Source organism: Pan paniscus, chromosome 11 (genome assembly GCF_029289425.2).
Source record: "Pan paniscus chromosome 11, NHGRI_mPanPan1-v2.0_pri, whole genome shotgun sequence".
Lineage (NCBI taxonomy): Eukaryota > Metazoa > Chordata > Mammalia > Primates > Hominidae > Pan > Pan paniscus.
Genome location: NC_073260.2, coordinates 11,475,528 through 11,496,150, shown reverse-complemented (window position 1 = coordinate 11,496,150; position 20,623 = coordinate 11,475,528). Strand labels below are relative to the sequence as shown.

General features: G+C 56.3%; 1 protein-coding gene across 3 annotated transcripts; it reads right to left on the bottom strand.

Annotated features, from left to right (window-relative positions):
- Positions 1 to 9,744: 9,744 nt before the first annotated feature.
- AK1 (adenylate kinase 1) lies at positions 9,745 to 19,680 on the bottom strand. Of its 3 annotated transcripts, none has more exons than XM_034929121.3 (7): positions 19,530 to 19,680; positions 16,520 to 16,558; positions 14,929 to 14,964; positions 14,593 to 14,756; positions 13,724 to 13,840; positions 10,229 to 10,420; positions 9,745 to 9,983 (listed from the first exon to the last, which is right to left on the bottom strand). In XM_034929121.3, the coding sequence occupies exons 2-7, from the start codon at positions 16,524 to 16,526 to the stop codon at positions 9,915 to 9,917; spliced, it is 585 nt and encodes a 194-aa protein (XP_034785012.1). In that variant the 5' UTR covers positions 16,527 to 16,558; positions 19,530 to 19,680; the 3' UTR covers positions 9,745 to 9,914. The 3 variants fall into 3 exon arrangements, with proteins under 3 accessions (XP_034785012.1, XP_034785013.1, XP_008974077.1); XM_034929122.3 differs by lacking the exon at positions 19,530 to 19,680 and adding an exon at positions 16,786 to 16,911; XM_008975829.3 differs by lacking the exons at positions 16,520 to 16,558; positions 19,530 to 19,680 and adding an exon at positions 15,297 to 15,448.
- Between the last annotated feature and the right edge of the window lie 943 nt (positions 19,681 to 20,623).

Sequence of the window (20,623 nt, the reverse complement as noted above, 5' to 3'; positions counted from 1 at the left end):
TCCCACCTCCCTGGTCACCTTATCTGTCTCCTCCCTGGTTCCTCCTTGTTCCCCCAGGGTTGGTTGCTGGCCCCTTCCTTCTTTGTTTACCCTCACTCCCAAGCCAGGTTTTCTCAAACCTTTGTGACCCTGGCGTCACGTCCCAACACAGACCCTGGGACTCAGACTCAAATAATGGAAACAAGCATTTTGTGGTCCTGTAGATAGATTTGCGGCTGTGATGCCCTCCAGTAACCCCCAACCTGTTGCATTTTCTTTCACTACTCGTCACAAGCTCATCTGTTGGTTTTGTTACCCACCAACGAGTCTCGGCCATAAAATATAATGCCCTAGACCGTTGCTACTCAAAGTGTGGTCTTGTTTCTTCTGGAAGCTTCTTATAAATGCAGATTTGAGCCAGGCTTAGTGGCAAAAGCCTGCAGTCCCAGCTACTCAGGAGGCTGAGGCAGGAGGATTGCTTGAGCCCAGGAGTTCAAGGCTGCAGTGAGCTGTGATCACGTCACTGTGTTCCAGCCTGGGTGACAGAGCAAGACCTTGTCTCTAAAACATAAAAAATGAAGGACCGGGTGTGGTGGCTCACGCCTGTAATCCCAGCACTTTGGGAGGCCAAGGTGGGTGGATCACATGAGGTCAGGAGTTTGAGACCAGACTGGCCAACATGGCAAAACCCCGTCTCAACTAAAAGTACAAAAATTAGCCAGGTGTGGTGGTGGGTGCCTATAATCCCAGCTACTTGGGAAGCTGAGACAGGAGAATCTCTTGAACCCAGGAGGTGGAGGTTGCAGTGAGCTGAGATTGCACCACTGTACTCCATCCTGGGTGACACAGCGAGACTCTGTCTCAAATAATAAAAATGAAAAATGAAAACATTTTAATAAAAAGAAATGCAAGGGCTGGGCACAGTGGCTCACGCCTGTAATCCAGCACTTTGGGAGGCCGAGGCAGGTGGATCACCTGAGGTCAGGAGTTCGAGACCAGCCTGGGCAACATGGTGAAACCCTGTCTCTACTAAAAATACAAAAATTAGGTGTGGGGTCGCGCGCCTGTAATCCCAGCTACTCATGAGGCTGAGGCAGGAGAATTGCTTGAACCCGGGAGGCAGAGGTTGATCTCAGCGAGCTGAGGTCGCACCACTGTATTCCAGCCTGGGCAACAGAGCAAAACTCCGTTTCAAAAAAAAAAAACAAAAAGAAATCAAACTCTTAGGTCCTGTCCCAGACCTGCTGGATCCGAACCTGCGTTTTCACAAGATCCCCAAGGGAATCGTGTGCACGTCAACGTTTGAGAAGGCCTGTTCCAGGCAACCTTGTCCAGACAACAGCTTTAAATACCATCTAGATATCAAGGGCTCCCGACTGTATGTCTCCAGCCAGAACTCCCCCTGGCTCCAGGGCCCTGGATGTCGTATCTCAGACTCCACACATTGAAAACTGGGCTCTGTTCTTTCTCTGCAAACTGCTCCTGCCTCAGTCTTTCCATCTCAGACCTTGACCTCCTCCTACTGCACAAGCCTTGGGGTTGACCTTGGGTCTTTCTCTCATGCCTTCATCCAAGCCACAGCAAATCTGACAGGCCCTCCCTCAGATTCCCAGGGACTGTGGAATATGGCTGCTTCTCACCACCCACAGCCACCTCCCTCTTGGAATGTCACAGTCCCCAGTCCCTGCACTGAGCCCACCTTGCTTCCAATTTGCCCCCAGCCTTTTCTCTGCTATCACGGGAGCTTCAGTCCAATTCCGTCCTGGCTCTGCTCAGCACCCTCCACTGGCCATCGTCTCCCTCAGAGTCAAAGCCAGAGCCCCTCAGGCCAATGAGGTTCTCCCTGCCCCCTCTTCAGCCTCCCCTTCTGCTCACCTCCACCCTACTCCACCCCAGCTCCTTGCTCTTTCTCAAATGTGCCAAGCACACGCCCACCCCAGGGCCTTTGCACCTGCTGTTACTGCTCGCTGAAACATTCTTCCCCTAGGTCGCCACAGGGCTTGCTCCCTCATCCCTGATCAAATGTCACATGGCCAGCGAGGTCTTCCTTGAGCAGCACATTTAAAACAGCCCTCTCCTCCCACTAGCAATGGGCCCACATGGCACCATCTGACACTAGATATTGTTTTTTTGTTTGTTTGTGTTTGTTTGGAGACGGAGTCTTGCTCTGTTGTCCAGGCTGGAGTGCAGTGGCGTGATCTCGGCTCACTGCAACCTCTGCCTCCCAGCGGATTCTTGTGCCTCAGCCTCCTGAGTAGCTGGGATTACAGGTGCTCGCCACCACACCTTGCTAATTTTTGTATTTTTAGTAGAGACGGGGTTCCGCCATGTTGGACAGGCTGGTCTCGAACTCTTGAGCTCAGGTGATGCACCATCCTCGGCCTCCCAAAGTGCTGGGATTACAGGCGTGAGCCACAGTACCCGGCTGACACACTAGATATTGTTGATTGATTTGTCTTCCTTTCCAGAACAGAAGTTCTATGAGGACCGGGGTTCTGCCTTGTTTGCTGCTGAATCCCCATCACTAGGAGTAGTGCCTGGCCTGGCAGGTGCTGAAGAAGCTTGTGAATCAATGAGTGGGTTTGGCCACTGGGTTATACGGCTCAAGGTCTCACGGGCGATGATTTGAGTCCCCAGGGTATGGGTGTTGGGGGCATTCTGAGCCCAGGGACAGGGTCTCTGAAGAGGGGGAATGACTCCCCAAGAGTAGGGTTTGGTCACGTCCCGCCAGACCCTACTCTGTTCTAGAAGAGCAGAGTCCCTTAAAGTCACCCTCTCTTTCCCCAAGGAAGGGGCCCTGGGAGCTGGAGCCTCCAAATCCTGGGTGAAATTGGCCTTCCTGATGAAACACACCCCCCTAGAGCTAAAGAACCCATAAACCCCCCTAGGAGACAGAGGATTCCACTGGGCCAGGATTCTAGAACCTCTGAGTGGTAAGGGCTCTGAGCTCATAGAAAGAGAAACTGAGGCCCAAGAGGGAAAGGGACTCACCCAGCACTCCCAGTGTTGGGTTTACAGGCGTGAGCCACCGAGCCTGGCTTATTATTATTTCAGTGTATATTCCCACCATGGCAACCCATGCAGGAGCCCACGCACTAGAACCCCTGGGCACAGGGAGAAGGTCTCACCCCCTGCCCCTGCTGCTGTGCGACCTGGGGCCAACCACACAGCCTCTCTGGGCCCAACCACACAGCCTCTCTGGGCCCACTTCCCTAGTGAGGGAGCCCTGTGCGCACAGGCTGCACGTGTCCAACAGGGCTCCTGGCCCCCACTCCTCTAAAGCCCCCCCTCGCGGAGTCGCCAGGCCTTCCTGTTTACTCGAGGCCCCTAGAGCGGCTGGGAGGCGACAGCCTTGGCCTCCTCTGCTCCCCACTTCCTTCCTCTCCCACTTCAGCGCCTCCAGCCCAGGCCCTCAGGGCCCTCGAGGCCAAGACCTGGAGGCACAGTCTTTGCGGGGGGTGGGGGGAGAGCAGGGGTCATCTGAGGCCACTACCAAGTGAGTCCTGCCCGGGAGCACCCAGGTTATAGAGGCTCTAATCCCACTGGCTGGTCAGAATGTTCCAGCACCTTGGGACAAGCCACTGCCTGGAGTGTCCCTAGAGATAAGAAGCGTGTGACAGCATTGACGTTATCCAACCCAACACCACGCCCAACTCTCAGTCCACCAGTGGGGGTGAGCACTCACTGACCCTGGAGGGGTCCCCTCCTCTTCCACACTCCTCCCTGAGCTCCTGCCTCCACGGGACCCCCTCTGGCCCTCCCTCCGCCAAGCAGGATCTCCCTAAGCTGCTCATGGTGTCAGCCGTAGACCAGCAGCCTGGGCGTCACCACCTAACCTGGACCTGCTGAATCAGAATCAGCTTTTTCACCAGGCCCCCACCCCGGGATATTCGTGCGTGCACCAAAGCTGGAAGTGCTGCAGATCTAACCTTCCTGTCTGGTTTTAAAACCCGTCACGAGTGTGGCCCAAAGGCTTAACCTGAATCAACGAAGACTTTACAATTAACTTCCAGTTTACAGAAATGTTGAAGGATAAAGGTGCAAGTTAAACAACACCATAAGGAGGGACAGGTGAATGTAGGAGGAGGAATTCTCCCCAGAACAGCTGGTTCCTTCACAGAAAGCAGGGGAGAGTGGTCCTAGATTAAAAGAGATCTTGGCTGAGCTCAATGACTCACGCCTGTAATCCCAGCACTTCGGGAGGCCGAGGCAGGCAGATCACCTGAGGCCAGGAGTTCGAGAGCAGCCTGGGCAACATGATGAAACCCCGTCTGTACTGAAAATACGAAAATTAGGCATGGTGGTGCGCGTCTGTAGTCCCAGCTACTTGGGATGCTGAGGCACAAGAATCACTTGAGCCTGGTAGGTGGAAGTTGCAGTGAGCTGAAATTGCACCACCGCACTCCAGCCTGGGTGACAGAGCGAGACTGTCGCAATAAAAATATAAATAAATAAATAAATAAGATCTGATGAGCATCACAACCAAATGCGATGTGCAGTCCTGGATTGCATGCAAGTTTCAACAAATGAGCTATAAGACACATTTTGCAGACACTGGGGAAAATTGCACACAGGCTATTAGCTATTATGACAGTGTGTGTGAGAGTGGCAAGAGTCTGAATTTAGTGTTATTGAAACTCTGAATTATGGTTATTTAGGAAAATGTTCTTATTTTTGGTCATACTTTATTTATTTTATTTTTATTTATTTTTAGAGACAGGGTCTCACTCTGTTGCCCAGGCTGGAGTGCAGTGGAGTGCCCAGACTTTGGTCATACTTTAGGGGTAAATTTTTCTCATATTTGTAATTTACTTAAAATACTTTGGCAAGGCTAGGCATGGTGGCTCACGCCTGTAATCCCAGCACTTTGGGAGGCTGAGGCAGGTGAGGTCAGGAGTTTGAGACCAGCCTGGCCAACATGGTGAAACCCCGTCTCTACTAAAAATACAAAAATTAGCTGGGTGTGGTGGTGCGTGCCTATAGTGCCAACTACTTGGGAGGCTGAGGCACGAGAGTCGCTTGAACCCGGGAGGCAGAGGTTGCAGTAAGCCGAGATCACACCACTGCACTCCAGCCTGGGCAACAGAGTGAGACTTGGTCTCAAATAAATAAATAAATAAAAATACAATACTTTGGCAAAAATTAAACAAGGAAGCAAGTATGGGAAAATGTTAACAATTGCTAAATGTTGATGGGTATACGGGTGTTCAGTATATATTTTCTTCCAATTTTTGTTAAAAAAACAAACAAACAAAAAACAAAAACTGGCTAGATGTGGTGGCTCACACCTGTAATCCCAGCACTTTGGAAGGCAGAGGCAGGAGGGTCACTTGAGGCCAGGTGTTCAATACCAGCATGGGCAATATACTGAGACCCCTGTCTACAATAAAAAATAAAAATTAACCCAGGCGTGGTGGTTCATACCTGTAATTTCAGCACTTTGAGACGCTGAGGTGGGCAGATCACTTGAGCTCAAGAGTCTGAGAAACCCCATTTCAAAATAAACAAAATAAATTTTAAAAATTAGCCGGGTGTGGTGGTGCATACCTGTAGTCCCAGCTACTTGGGAGGCTGAGGCAAGAGGATCACTTGAGCCTAAGAGTTTGAGGCTGCAGTAAGCTATGACTGTGCCACTGTATTATAGCCTGGACAACAGAGTAAGACCCTGTCTCTAAACAAACAAACAAACAAACACACACACACACACAAATACACCTCTTGGTCAGGTGCAGTGGCTCATGCCTGTAATCCCAGCACTTTGGGAGGCTGAGGCAAGCAGATCACTTGAGGTCAGGAGTTCGAGATCAGCCTGGCCAACATGGTGAAACCCTGCTTAGCTGGGCATGGTGGTTCACACTTATAATCCCAGCTACTTGGGAGGCTGAGGTGGGAGGATTGTTCGAACCCAGGAGGCAGAAGTTGCAGTGAGCCGAGATTGCACCACTGCACTACAGCCTGGGCAACAGAGTGAGACTTGGTCTCAAATAAATAAATAAATAAAAATACAATACTTTGGCAAAAATTAAACAAGGAAGCAAGTATGGGAAAATGTTAACAATTGCTAAATGTTGATGGGTATACGGGTGTTCAGTATATATTTTCTTCCAATTTTTGTTAAAAAAACAAACAAACAAAAAACAAAAACTGGCTAGATGTGGTGGCTCACACCTGTAATCCCAGCACTTTGGAAGGCAGAGGCAGGAGGGTCACTTGAGGCCAGGTGTTCAATACCAGCATGGGCAATATACTGAGACCCCTGTCTACAATAAAAAATAAAAATTAACCCAGGCGTGGTGGTTCATACCTGTAATTTCAGCACTTTGAGACGCTGAGGTGGGCAGATCACTTGAGCTCAAGAGTCTGAGAAACCCCATTTCAAAATAAACAAAATAAATTTTAAAAATTAGCCGGGTGTGGTGGTGCATACCTGTAGTCCCAGCTACTTGGGAGGCTGAGGCAAGAGGATCACTTGAGCCTAAGAGTTTGAGGCTGCAGTAAGCTATGACTGTGCCACTGTATTATAGCCTGGACAACAGAGTAAGACCCTGTCTCTAAACAAACAAACAAACAAACACACACACACACACAAATACACCTCTTGGTCAGGTGCAGTGGCTCATGCCTGTAATCCCAGCACTTTGGGAGGCTGAGGCAAGCAGATCACTTGAGGTCAGGAGTTCGAGATCAGCCTGGCCAACATGGTGAAACCCTGCTTAGCTGGGCATGGTGGTTCACACTTATAATCCCAGCTACTTGGGAGGCTGAGGTGGGAGGATTGTTCGAACCCAGGAGGCAGAAGTTGCAGTGAGCCGAGATTGCACCACTGCACTACAGCCTGGGTGACAGAGTAAGACTCTGTTGCAAAAAAACCAACCAACCAAAAAACACCTCTTTCTTAGCCTCTCATTGCCCTTATGAGAAACCCTGTGAGTCTGGTTCGTACACTGCTAGCCTTGTCTCTTGCTACCGCCACCCCGCTAGCCTGCGTTACAGCCCCCCTCTGCGGTCTCAGCTCTCCCAACACCCACAGGTCCTTTCCACCTCTGTGGCTCTGCAGAGCTGTTCCTTCTGTCCTTTCTTGCCCTCTGTCTTGTGGCGAACTCCCAGGTGTCTTCAGGGCCCTGCCCCAGAACTCTGGCTCAAGGAACCTCCCACCACTAGGTCTCCTCTGAGCTTGGTGCACTCAGCTGCCCAGAACTGGTCTTGGTTGAGTGGGTCTGACGGGATGTTGCGAACACAGGCCTCTCCTCGTGCTGGGAGCCATATCGCAGCAGGCCAGGGGCCTCTAAGCCTCTGTCTTGCTGGCACGGCGGGTGCTCCAGCAATGTCTGCAGAACAAGCAAACATGCATGAAAGAAATTCCCAAAGGAAGGTTTACGGTGGCAAGGACGGGGTGGTGGTTTCCAGGGCTTTAAAACTTTTTGCGTTTCCAAGTTTTCAGCAAAGAGGATATCTGCATCTAGACAGATGAGAGAGGGAGAGATGATAGGTAGGTATTGTTTACGTGGATAAAGTGATTCTGTGGTGAATCGTCTGACAATTTGAATCAGCTTAGGTTTCACAAACTGGGACTCACCCGGATGAATGAAGCTGTGATCAAAATAAAGATAAGGTAGATGATAAAGAACTAGGAACCCCCCCCACCAAACCGCCTCCTTATCTTTATTACTTTGTCTTCATCCTGAGACAGAATGGATGTGTGAGACAGTGAGTGTGTGTGCGTGTAAGAGTGAATGTGAGTGGTTTGTGTGCACGTGTGTGGTGTGTGCACTGCATGACTGTGTGAGTGTGCAGATGTGTGTGTGAATGTGAGTGGTTTGTGTGTACAAGTGTGTGAATGTGTGCATGTGTAAATGTGTGTGAATGAGTGTGCAAGTGTGTTTGTGGGAGTGGGAGTGCAAGTGTGTGGGTGACTGTGAGTGTGTAAATGTGTGTGAATGTGTGTGCGTGCACGTGTTTGTGTGAGTGGGAGTGCAAGTGTCTGGGTCAGTGTGTGTGAGTGCGTGTGGGTGACTGAGTGTGTAAATGTGTGTATGGATGAGTGGTTTGTGTGCACATGCGTGTCAGTGTGTGTAAAAGTGTGTGTGCATGCGTGTGCATGTGTGTGTGGGAGTGCAAGTGTGTGGATCAGTGTGTATGTGTGAGTGCATGTGTGTGCGCGCCGGCGTGTGTGAGTGTGAGTGTGTGAATCTGGTTTGACAGATGCAGGACCCAGGACCTGGAGCCTGCGGTGTCCCTGCGTGCCCCATCAGTTTTCTGCCGATGCGGAAAACTGAGGACCAGCTGCAGAGGCCTCCACACAGCCCCTACCCTCCACAACCCCCCTGGGACAGGATGGCTCCCCCTACATGCCTTGTCTTCTGCTAGCTCCGCTGAACTGTTTATTTCTTTCATCTTCTTCTTTCAATAGATTCACCTTTTATAACTTAAAATCGTTTATTTTAAAGGAAACTTTAAATAACCAATGGAAACGAAAAACCAGCCCCACTTGCCATGAACAGCCCCAACTGTTCGGATTTCATTTGGGCAGGCGGGGTCCACAGGAGGCTCTCTTGGCTTAAAGGGAGCCCAGCTTGGGCCAGATCAGGTGTCAAGGACACGTGAGCACCAAATTGAGCCTTTCTCAGTGATGAGGTCAAAAAATGAAAGCGCACAGGAAGGGTTCTCCCCAGGGGATTCTGGGGTGTCCCCAAGTCATCCCGGGCCCCGCACGCTTCGGGCCAGGCTGTTCTGGTCTCCAGCCCTCATGGCCGTGGCAATGGACAGCGTCCACTCCTCACTCAGTGTGTTCTCATCCTGACCTTGAGGGGGGGGTGAGGGGGACATTGAGTCTGTTTTAGAATTGGAAACGGCTCACAGAGGGTGGGCTGTGTCCAGGGCCACACAGGGGGAGGTCCTTCAGGTCTCACCCCTGACCATGACTCCCCCAATTCAATTTCTTTTTTTTGTTTTTTTGTTTTTTTTTGAGACGGAGTCTTGCTCTGTCGCCCAGGCTGGAGTGCAGTGGCGCAATCTTGGCTCACCGCAAGCTCCACCTCCCGGGTTCACGCCATTCTCCTGCCTCAGCCTCATGAGTAGCTGGGAATACAGGCACATGCCACCATGCCCGGCTAATTTTTGTATTTTTAGTAAATAAGGGGTTTTGCCATGTTGGCCAGGCTGCTCTCGAACTCCTGACCTCAGGTGCTCCTCCTGCCTCAGCTTCCCAAAGTGCTGGGATTACAGGCATGAGCCACCTCGTTGGGCCTCCCCCAATTTCAGTGACATGACTCCCCACCCACCCATGCCATTGAGATGCCCTTTTCAGACCCTCAGAGCCTCTCGCGTCAAAGAAGCCAATTCACTACCCACTGGGCCAGCTGGCGTGCCGCCCCAACTACCCAGGAAGCCCCACTCAGACCATGACCTTGCTGCCTGTGCAGTCCAGGCCCCGGCAAGGGCCAGGCATGGAACATATGCTCAGAGCGATGGGGGTCAGGGCCAAGGCCACAGAGCAAGATGCAGAGGAGCCCAGGCTGGGACCGGTTCTGCCTGAACATGAGCCCCTCGGAGCAGGGGCCCCGCCACTCAGCGCCGGGTCCTCAGGCCAGGCATGGCCTGTGCGAGGAAGGGCCCCAGGCCTCCCACCAGAGCTAGAGGAGGGGTGGCTGGCAAAGGGAGGCTGAGGAGGAACGGAGGGTTGAGGGGCTGGGGACTTGCGGCCAGGTAGGCACAAGCACATGAATCAACTCCAACTGGAAGCAGAGAAAAAGCAGTAAAACCAAATGTCCTTAGAAATTCCTTTAGTGCTCAGCTGTCCATGAAAACAGGATAAGCGGCTTCCTCCGTCTGTGCTCAGCAGGGCAGGGTGGAGGCGCTGCGCTCAGGCCAGGAGGACCTCGAATCAGGACAGGGGTGGGGCGGGGCTCTGAGCTGGGGAAGCGGCTCCAGCGTTGCTACTTTAGGGCGTCCAGGTGGGTGCAGACCTGGGAGAAGACACTGTCCACGGAGCCCTCGGCGTTGACCTGTGGGGGAGATGGGCCGTGAGGGCTGAGTCACCAGGTGGAGTGGGGTGGGCCTCACCATGGCAGGCCCCAGAGGCCAGGCCTGCCTCCCCGAGCCCAACCTAATTGACAGCAGCCCCTCATTGAACCAGTGGGGAAACCAAGGCCCAGAGAGAGGGGCTGGCCTGAGGCCACACAGTGAGCTGAGGCGGAGCCACATAGGAACCCGTTCTTCCCGGAGCTGCCCCTGGGCCCGCGGGGCCCACCTTGCGCACAATGCCACGTTTCTCATAGAAGGCAATGACGGGTTCTGTGGCCTTGTAATAGGTCTCCAGCCGCTTTTTGATGGTCTCCTCATTGTCGTCCACACGCCCGCTGGTCTCTCCACGTTTCAAGAGCCGCTGGGTCATGGTCTCAGGGCCTGCGTCCACATACAGCAGCAGTGTGGGCTGTCCAATCTGCAGGCGGGCACCATGTCACAGGGACCCCATTCCTGCCCCCTAGGGCCATCTCCTCCCCATCTTCCCATCTATGAAGCCCCAGTAGATACCCCCTCAGACCTTCAATCCCTTCCCCAAGGCAGCCTGAAAGACCTTCCTAAAACCAATCTTTCCTGCCACTCCCCTGCTCAAACCTACACCATGGCTCCCCAGTGCCCTCAGGAGAAAGTCCACACTACTTGCCAGACTGAGAGAGCCTGACTCTCTCTGCTCTAGGCTCTCATCAACCTCCTTCCATGCCAGACCTGTGCTCATGCTGTTCCCTCTGCTAGGAGCCCTCTCCCCCGAGCCTGATCCTAACTCGCCTTCACCTCAATACCAAGCATCAGGTTTCGGTTCGAAGCTCACTTCTTCAGGGCAGTCTTTCTGATGCCACCCCCTGCCCCCCAGTACTCCCCGCCTCCTGGAACAGGCTCTTCCAGCGCCTTTATCTTTCCTTGAGCAGGTCTCCCAAGGGCCCCTGAGGGCAGGGACGCACTTGTCTCACAATTCTGGGGTCCTTTGACAAAGGAACAAGGGATGAGGGAAGGGGTGAGGGGCTGCTGAGTCCTGGGGGGTTCTGAGCAATGTCCGTGTCATTGGAACAGCATGTCATCCATGTCATCCATGGGACGCCTTGGAAAGGCAAGAGGAATAAGGTTCTGCAGGCCCTGCCTCGCTCAATCCAGCTACCACAGCTGCCTGGCTGGGAGGGCAGAGCCACCCCAGAGTCACCCATGACTGCCACAGCTTTAGGAATGCGATTGGGACCTTCAAACCCTGTCTCCTGCTTCCAACTGCCTGGGCCAGCCCCCAAGGGTTTCTGCGCAGCTTTGGCCCTGGACCCCTGTCAAGGCCTTGGGGCACTGCCTCTCAGGTCAGGCTGTTTCGTGCCTCTGTCCAGCTGTGTAACCAAGAGGCTTGTCCAAGGCCACACAGCTGGACAGAGGCGAGAAGCAGCCTGACCTCCGGCGTCAGACTGACCTGGACCCAGGCTCACCCCTGCCTCTGTTCAGCTGTGTGACCTGGGGCAAGCCCTTTGTCCTCGCCTGTGATACCCATCCTAGCGCTCATCCCTAGCTCCTCCGTAGTTAAGGATTCAGGGTGACAGCGTCAGCTGCCTTCAGGGAGATGACTCCGTACCACCCAGCGGCTGCTTCTATCTTACAGATTACCATGGGGGCAAAGGCTGGGCCTGGATGCAGCAGTCTGACCTCAACTTCAAGGCCACCCACCCCCCATCATCATCCATCAGCTGCTGAGCTCCTCCAGGGCACAGACTCACAGTCTCTGGTTCATCTGGGTCTCCAGGACCAAGCACAGTAGGCTCTTTACACACCCCCAGCAGAGGTGGTAAATCTGGGAGAGCCAGCTCAGCCTCTGGGCTTGAGATTCTGGCTGTGGGGCCTCAGTCTCCCTGTCAGGACAATGGACATTTAGCCCGGGGAGTCCACAATGGGCACTGCCAGTCTCCAGAAAAGCTTTGGGTGTGAGCCGGCCACACTTCCAGGCTGACCCTCCCTCCTTCGGTGAAGCCCTGGCGCCCCCTGGTGTCCAGAGCCAAGAAGACCAGCTGCCCGGACACCTGGAGGCCACAGCAGGGATGGGACCAGGGCTGAGCCTGCGGCCCTCAGCGGCACCTACAACAGCCCTGGAAGGGTGGGGACTTTTTTTTTTTTTTTTTTTTTTTGAGACGGAGTCTCATTCTGTTGTTCAGGCTTGAGTGCAGTGGCGTGATCTTGGCTCACTGCAACCTCCGTCCAGCCAGGTTCAAACGATTCTCGTGTCTCAGCCTCCTGAGTAGCTGGGATTACAGGCGCCCGCCACCATGCCTGGCTAATTTTTGTATTTTTAGTACATGAGTTTTCACCATGTTGGCCAGGCTGGTTTTGACCCTGACCTCAAGTGATCTGCCCTCTTTGGCCTCCCAAAGTGCTAGGATCTCAGGCGTGAGCCACTGCACCCGGCCGACTTTCATTAACTCTATTTTCTAGATGTGGCCCTGAGGGTCACAGGTGATACCACACAGATGGTATGTGTGACCCAGGCCAGGACATCTTTCAGAACTGTGGCACCTAACACAGGGTCAGGGGTCTGAGGTCTGAAGGAATCCAGCTAACCCCCATTTCAGATAGGGAAGGTGAGGGGCAGAGTGGGGTAGACACTTTCCTGAGGTCTTGCAGCCACTCATGCAGCCACTCAGAGGTCAGAAAATATGGCCTCCTATCCCCAGATGAGGCTGGAAGCTACGGAAGCCCAGAAGGCCCCACAGAGACAGGGCATGGGAATGGGGCATGGGGATGGGAGTCTTATCCTGCCCTAGCCCACCAGGATGCTGGTTAGGCTCCCCCTAGCCCTTGCCGACCTCTCCCTCCTAGGCCCTTGCAGTCCCGTTTATTTCTCCCATACAGCCTTGTGACACCGAGGTAAAAGTGTATGTGTGCGCACAGGGCCATGTGTGCGAGCACGTGTGCATCCCTGCATATGTGTGCTGCGTCCGTGACATGCATGTGCAGGAGTGCAGTATCCACTGCCATGTGTGTGCACGTGTGCACATGCCCCTGGCCTTGTGTGTATGAACTTGTGGAGCTTGTGCATGTGTATGTGCAAGTGTCCACGTGTGTGCGTGTGTGGGGTGCCCCATCCTGGGGAAGGTGTATCTGCAGGATGCTCGTGCTAGGAAGCTCAGGGCCATCATTTTCCAGGCCTGCTCTTTCCAGCCAGGCTCCTCATGACCCCTGGAAGGAGACTGATGTCCCTTTATGGCATTTGCAGCCTCCAGCCAGGTTGGAACCTCCCTTGTTGCCCTGCCCACATATTCTGTTCTCCCCACACTGGCTTTGCCTCTCCAGCCCAGCCAGTGCTGTTCCCTGCCCCTCTCTGTGTGTTTATGGGGAGCCAAGGCCCACACTGGAAGGGCGCATCCTCTCCAGTTCCCACACTGTCCCTTAAGGCAGCTGTGACCTGGTCCTCCCACTCCCTGCATTTTGCAGATGGGAAAACTGAGGTTCAGGAGGCAGAATGACTGGCCCAAGATCTCAAGCCGTTGAGCTGGAATCTGAGCCCAGGTTTGGCAACTCCCCTGCCTGGCGCTTCCCCTTCTACACATTTTCTTCTACACTTCCAGAAAGTCTTCCTGGTTTTCCTCCTCACCCACACTCCATGAATCAGCCTCTGCTCAGAACTCTGACCTGCATCACAGCCCCCGCAGGCCCGCGCATGGGGATGGGAGTCTTATCCTGCCCCAGCCCACCAGGATCCCCACTTGGGTCAGTGCCTTACCCGTCGCTCAAACTCTTCTCCTTGCTGCACCTCCCGCGGGTAGCCATCAATCAGGAAGCCTTTGGAAGTATTGACTTTGGCCACCATGGCATCCCGGAGCATGTCCAACACTGTCTCCTGGGGCACAGCAAAGGAGGAAGGGGCCATGAGCCTCTCCTCCCCATCCCTTCTCCCAGCCTCTGCTCACACTGCTCCTGCCACCTGAAATGCCCTCTCCCCAACACAAATGTCCCAAACAAGCCTCCCCCTCCAGGAAGCCTCCTCGGAATTGTGGAGACCTGGACTGAGTGAATGAATGAATGAATGATGCATTCACTCAACAGTATTCACTGAGCCCCTCCTTCCAGCCAGGTGCTGTCCTGGGTCCCGAGGACACGGCCATGGACCAATTAGGCCTTCCCTGCCCTGGGGAGCTCAGGGGCTGGTGAGGGGACAGACACATTCCACAGATGATTTCTCCATTTCTAAGCATGGCACAGGTTGTACAGGCAGAGAAGTGGGGCTTCTGGAGTAGAAAATTGAGGGGGGGGAGGTCTTAGGCCAAATCTGGGGAGTTAGGGAAGTCTGAAAGCTGAAGAGGAAAGAATATTCCAGACTGGAAGGAGTATGGCTAGTTTGAGGGGACAGAGGCCAGGGTGGCTGAAGGATGGAGGGAAGGGAGAGAGTGGGGGGCAGGGCAGAGTCCTGCAAGGTCTTGGGAGCTTCTGGAAGGAACTTTCTGTCCAGGGCAATGGGGAACCACAGAAGGGTTTGGAGCCGGGGGCGGTTACGGTCAGCTTTGCCTGTGTGTCGTGGGCTTTGCTGCTGGTGGGACACCCACTCAGGGCTACTGTCATCCCCTGCCCCTCACCCCACCAGGGCCCACTCACCAGTGGAACCAGCTGCCCCTTCTCCATGATTTCCGACAGCTTCTTGCCCCTGGCCGAGCCTGAGCTGACCTCGGACCGCAGGAGGTCCCCGGTGGAGAGGTGGGTGTAGCCATACTTCTGCACGATCTTCTCACACTGGGTGCCCTTCCCTGAGCCAGGCCCACCTGCAAACGCCCACCCATTCATAAACCCCGAGACACAGGGTCCCAGGAGGGACAGGGGCTGCCAGGGTCTCCCAGAGAGGGAGGGGCAGAGCCCAGGGTGCAGCCCCAGGCCCGGGCTCCCTCCAGCGCCAGTGAAGACCCTTGCTGCACCGCCCGCCTGCCCGCAACTCACCCACCACAAAGATGATCTTGGTTTTCTTCAGCTTCTCTGCGGGAGAGAAAAGGGGAGCAGGGCTCAGTCACTCGCTGGACCCACAGCCAGAGGCACCTCTGGAGTCCCAGGCCTGTGCTGGGCCCCAGGCGGAGGGACAGACACCGCTGGCGCTCCTGTCAGGGAGGCAGACAAGTCACAGCCCAGAGTCAGCAGGGATGTGAGTGAGCTCGGAGCCTGGGAGAGGTCAGGGAAGGGAGGGCGCTCCAGGCAGCCAGACAGGCAGAGGCAAAAGCCTAAAGGCTAAGTACTCTCCGCACAGCCAGCGGGCTGGGCCGCCAGCCCTCATGGCGCCTCCCTGTGGGTGCCTGGACCCCGGGGCCGGTCACCTCTGGCCCTCAGATCGTCTTCTCTGCGGGGGTCACTCGAGGAGCAGCAGCCCATGGTCCCGTCCTGCCGTGTCTCCTATGCACCCTGCCCTTCCCCTCTCAGGCCCTGGGCCGGCCCATCACCCACCTCCCCCGGCAGTGCCAATGTGGGCTTAGCAACCACAACATATGTTGCCATGGAGACAGTTGCCGGGGTGGAGGGCTGTGGTGGGCATGTGGAACTCTTGCCCAGAGAGGGCGGCGAGCTTGGCTCCAACCTCTGTCTCGTCCCGCCTGCTGTTAGATCCCAGCAAGGCCACAGCCCCACTGGGCAGAGGGAAACCGAGCTCGAGAGAGGGAGGGCCTGCTCAAGGGATGTCAGAACCAAAACCAGAACCCAAGCTCCCCCCTGGGCTTTCAGGCTCCCCCGCTTCCCAGGGAAATAGAGGACCAGGCTGTATCCCACCTTGCTGTGTGACTTAGGAAAGGCCTGCCCCTCTCTGGTTCTCTGCCCCTTCCCCAGGGAGGAGGTGGGCTGGGCGGCTCCCAGGGGCCCTCCCAGCCATAAGGCTGGAGCCCTACAGGAGCTGTCAAGAAGGGCTCCTCCTGTGGGCCCCTATCCCGGGGGTGCGGTGGCCACAGCCCTATGGCTGTTGATATTTGGAGCTCAGGCAGAGCAGCAGCAGCAGCAGCAGCAGGCCCGCCAAGCGTCTTTAAGAGCTGCCCAGGCCAAGGCACAGTGCCAGGAACTGGACGGATGGTGCTGCCAGCAGCTGAGGGCGGGCCCGTTCTGGACTCTCTGCCTGCCCGTGTCTCCCTCTAAGTCCCAGCCCAAAGGAACCAGGAGGGTCCAAGACTTCCTCAAGGCCCACCCTCACTGGATGATAGGGAAACTGAGTCCCGGAGAGGTACGGGGAATTGCCTTGTCCTCATTAGACCTGGTGTTTTGTGTATCTGTGGCCTCTCCATGGGGCAGGATCTCAGCTCTATAAACCCAGCATAGGGGGTGTGCGCTGGGGCCCTCAGGAGCCTTGGGGAGGCCTCATCACGTCTAAAATTAATCTTGGAGCTGGCACATCCCGTGAGAGGCCAGAGGAGGATACTGGAGGCTCCCAGCCAGGCTCCCTCCGGCAGCCCCAGAGCCTCCTCCAACCCCTCCCAGAATGTCTCCCTGAGAGCGCACCCCCTTAATAGTCAGGCACACTGAGGCCCAGGCAATGGGCAAAAGGAGAGGAGGCTCATACCTTCCATCCTGCCGAGGTCCCGGGAGCCGTGTCAGTGCTCTGCAAGACAAGGGCACAGGTTGGGGAGGGATTTTCCTCCTCACCCTGACTCACCTTCCACTAAGCCACACCCAAGGCAACCGGTGTGTGCCAGGCCCGACATGCAGTCTGAGGGCAGAGGGGGCTGCTGGGGGCAGGGAAGGCCCAGGACCCCTTCCCTGAGAAAGCCACCTTGGGAAAGTGACCTTGGAAAAGTCACCTTTCCTCTCTGGCCTCCATGGCCTCACCTGTCACAGAAGGGCAGTAGCCCCCTCCCATCCACCTGGGTTCCCGCTGGAGGGGCTGGGACGGTGAGGATGGCACCGAGGGACATAAACAGCGGCCACACAACTGCAGAGCTGCTCCCCTCGAAACTCCCAGAAAACAGGGCGCGGGGCCAGCGTCTGCCCAGACACCTTGACAACGCTCCCCAGGGCCAGAGGGAAGCTGCCGGGAGGTGGGAGGTGGCCAGGAACTATGTGTGTCTGGGATGAGGTTTGGATGGGGATCCTCTAAGGGACAGAGGCCTGGGGTGCAGGAATCTACAGGAGCCGCTCGCATGAACACAGCCCTTTACGTTGTCAAAGTGAGGCGGTCCCAGGCTCTTCACCTCTACAGGCCCAGCAACCAGCCCCACGCATGTCCCCTGCACCCCCATCCTTTGAGGACCTGGCTTTACTGCCCCCACCTTGCCCTCAGCCTGCCCATGAGCCCAATCACACCTGCGACCCCACCCTGTGCTGCCACAGCCCCCAGGACCTCCCCCACCTCGCCCCCCTATCTCAGAACTGCCCTCTGGACACCTTTGGCCTCCACTTCTTCACTCCCAGCCACCAGCCCTCCCCAAGGCCACTCGCGACCACCACAGCCACACTCCCCTCCAGCCTTGACCTCCAGCCAGCGACCCCACCTGCACCGGGACCTCCACCCAAGGCACCCACACCACCCTCTCTACTTGGCTTCAGGCTCCAAGGACCCCCATCCCTGTGCAGGCAGCCCAGGCCTCTCTCTCCAGCCCCAGACATCCATGCCCCCCAGACAGGCCCCAGAAGCCCCACAGGCTTCTCAGGCTCTGAACAGCCCTCCCCAAGTCCCAGCTCCAGGCCCCTATGGCCAAGCCACAGGCTGAGTCAGTGTGAAGGCTCCTCTCTCCTCTCCACAGCCCTGCACACCCACTGCCCAACCCTCCCCTCCCCAGGCTCTCTCCGTCTGTCTCCTCACCACTATGTCCTGTGCTAAGTAAGGGGCCTGGGCCACTGCCCCCGCCTCCACATGGGCCTTGAAGCCTCCACACCCTGCCAGGCAATTTGCAGGATTTTCTCTGGCAAGTATCAGACCACATCACACACCGGCTTACAACCTTGCATGTGTGGCCCTCTCGGCTCCCAGACAAAGCCTGGGCCCCTTGACATAGTGGATAGGTCCCGGTGAGCTGACCTCTGCTGCCCTCTGCAACCCTATCAGCTGCCACTGGCAGATGTTGTACCCAATGCCTGGATGCCTTTCCCCACCTTGCTATTGTGTGGGACTCAGCTCAGGTGCCACCTCCTTCAGGAAGCCTTCCTGGACTCTGCCCTCCACTCCCACACTGGCAGGTGCCTCCTGGAAACCTGCCCTGCACTGCACAACCACGCTGTACTGGGCCCCTCTTCTGTGCTGCGGGCCTGGGATCCCATTGACTGGGCCTGGCATGGGCTGAGCACAGGGCTGGGGAGCCTCGTTCCGTCCTCACTGCCATCTTGGGAGGAAACTGAGGCATGGGGAGGAGGACAGACTGGTTCGAGGGCCAGCTAGGGTCCAACTCGGCCCTGAGTTTCTGCTACTCTGGGCCTGGCACCCAGTAGCAGCTGAAGTGGCTTTGCTGATGCCCCTGCTGCCCCAGGCAGGAGTAGCAGCCACTTTTCCTGCTGAGTGTGCTTCAGCGGGGGTAGGAGCTGCCAGGTGCCCCTCAGCAGCTGCCCATGGGAGGGGGAGCGTCCTGGGCCAGGGACAACCACAGTGAAGCCCTGAGAAGTGGCCTCGACCCCGCCCTGCCCCGCCCCCCTCCTGGTAATCTAAGCCCCTCCGCCCTGATGGCACCTGCCACTTCCTTGATCCAAAATAACTTGGGTCGTGAGGAGGCCTCACAGAGGACAGGGGTCTAGGATGGAGTTGGGTTACGGGCTAAGCACCCAGGCCTTATAAGGCCCCTGGGTCAAGGCCCCAGCGACTCCTAATATGACTGGATGGTCTGTTAAGGGGCCTGTGGGGCCGAAGCCCAGAGGGACGGTGACTTAACCCCAATCACAAGACAAGGCCAAGGCAAGCCCAGGTCTCCCAGCTTCTGACCCAACGTAGTCGGTTCCCAGTGGGTGGCAACTGACTAGGGTTCGAATCCCAGCTCCATCACTCAGCTGTGTGACCTTGGGCAGTTGGTGTCCCCTCTCTGGGCCTGTCCTGCTGCTGCTGAGGAGTACCAGGCGGCCACTGAGCAGTGCTGTGGGAAGGCCCCAAGCGCTGGCCCTGGTCAGGAGGCTAGGGCAAGCTCTGAGCATCCAGGGGGTGTTCTCCAATGCACCCAGCACTAGAAGCGGAGTGACACGATAGCCCTACGAAGCACAGAGGCTGCCCCTGTCCAGGTCCTCTGGGTCAGGGAGCCAGGCCACAGCTCTCCCTCTCTGGGCCCAAGCTGGGACATGCCAAGGGCAGTGACCTGGAGCCCCGGGAGTGCCAGCCAGAACAAAGGAGTGACTATCTCGGAGGCTGGAAGGGGCTGCAACACACACAAACGCACACGCACACACACGCATGGATCCACAAAGGCACAGGCAGCGAGGCACAGATCCCCAGCGCCCGGGGAACACAGCCACGCAAACACACACGGATCACAACCACGGATACACAGCCGCACAGCCCCCAGGGAGCCCCGCACCAGCACGCCCCCGCCCTCCCCCGGTGCCGCTGCCCCTCCCCGCAGAGGCGCCCCCCCAGACACGCGCGGGCACGCACTGACCTGGGGAGGGGTGCGGGTGGGCGCCGGGGCCAGTGCGTGCCCTGCCCGTCCTCGCGGCGGCCGGCAAAGGCGACTATTTATAAGGCTGTCAGCGCGCGGCATGCCGGGAGCCGGCGTTCCCGAAGGCAGGGAGGGCGGGAAGGAGGGAGGGAGAGCGGACCAGGGACCGGGAAGCGGGGCGGGACCGAGCCCGAGCCCGGGTGCGCGGCGACACCGCACCCGGCACCGTGTACCCCGCACCGTGCACCCCCAGGTGGCTGTGCCCACACACGCGAACTACACTTTACAGTTTGCCAAGAGTTTTCCATTGCGATACCCCCACTGTGCTCAAGGTACACTCCAGGGTACAAGGCCAGGCTTTCCCTATGATAGCTGGAGAAACTGAGGCTCAGAGAAGAGCGGCTCTTTCCGCAAAATCCCACAGTGCATTGGTGCCAGAGAGAGGCCAGACCAGGGAGCGAGAGGGCTGAGGCATGGACTCAGGGGCTTTGCTGGCCACAGTCCCCAAGCCCGCCCTCAGAGTCTGCCCAGAGGCCCTGGCCGAGACCCACCTGGGACTCCTCTTCCCCTGTCGGGAGGGACCCTTCGAGCTCCTCTGGGACTGGAACCCGCCAGGACCCCAAAGACCACCCAGTAAGGTAGAAGATTATAGAAAACCAGCCCTGCTCCCCTGGAGTTGCCGGGGACATTCAGAAGGCTGTGGATAGCCAGAGAGGGGATTTGCGGTCTTGATAAGAAGAATGGCTCCCACAATGAGCACTCACTGTGCTAAGCAGCAGACTCCAGCTGCATCTGTGAATCCTTAGACAGAGCAGAGAACGGGAGGCGAGCATGTCAAATACCTTGCGGGAGGTTCCCTGGTAGAAAGCCACGTGTTTATCCAGCGTTTTGCAGGGAGACTGGCACATAGTAGTAGGTGCTCAGTGATGTAGCCGGGCAGGGATGGGAGCCCAGGCAGCAGCCCCAGATGGTGAGGTGGGTTGAACTTGGAATTTGTATTATAGGCCCTAGGGAGCCATAGAAGGTATTTGAGCAAGAGAGTGAGACTACCAGGAGATTGAGACCACCTTCAGTGGTGGTGCCTTAGCAACCAC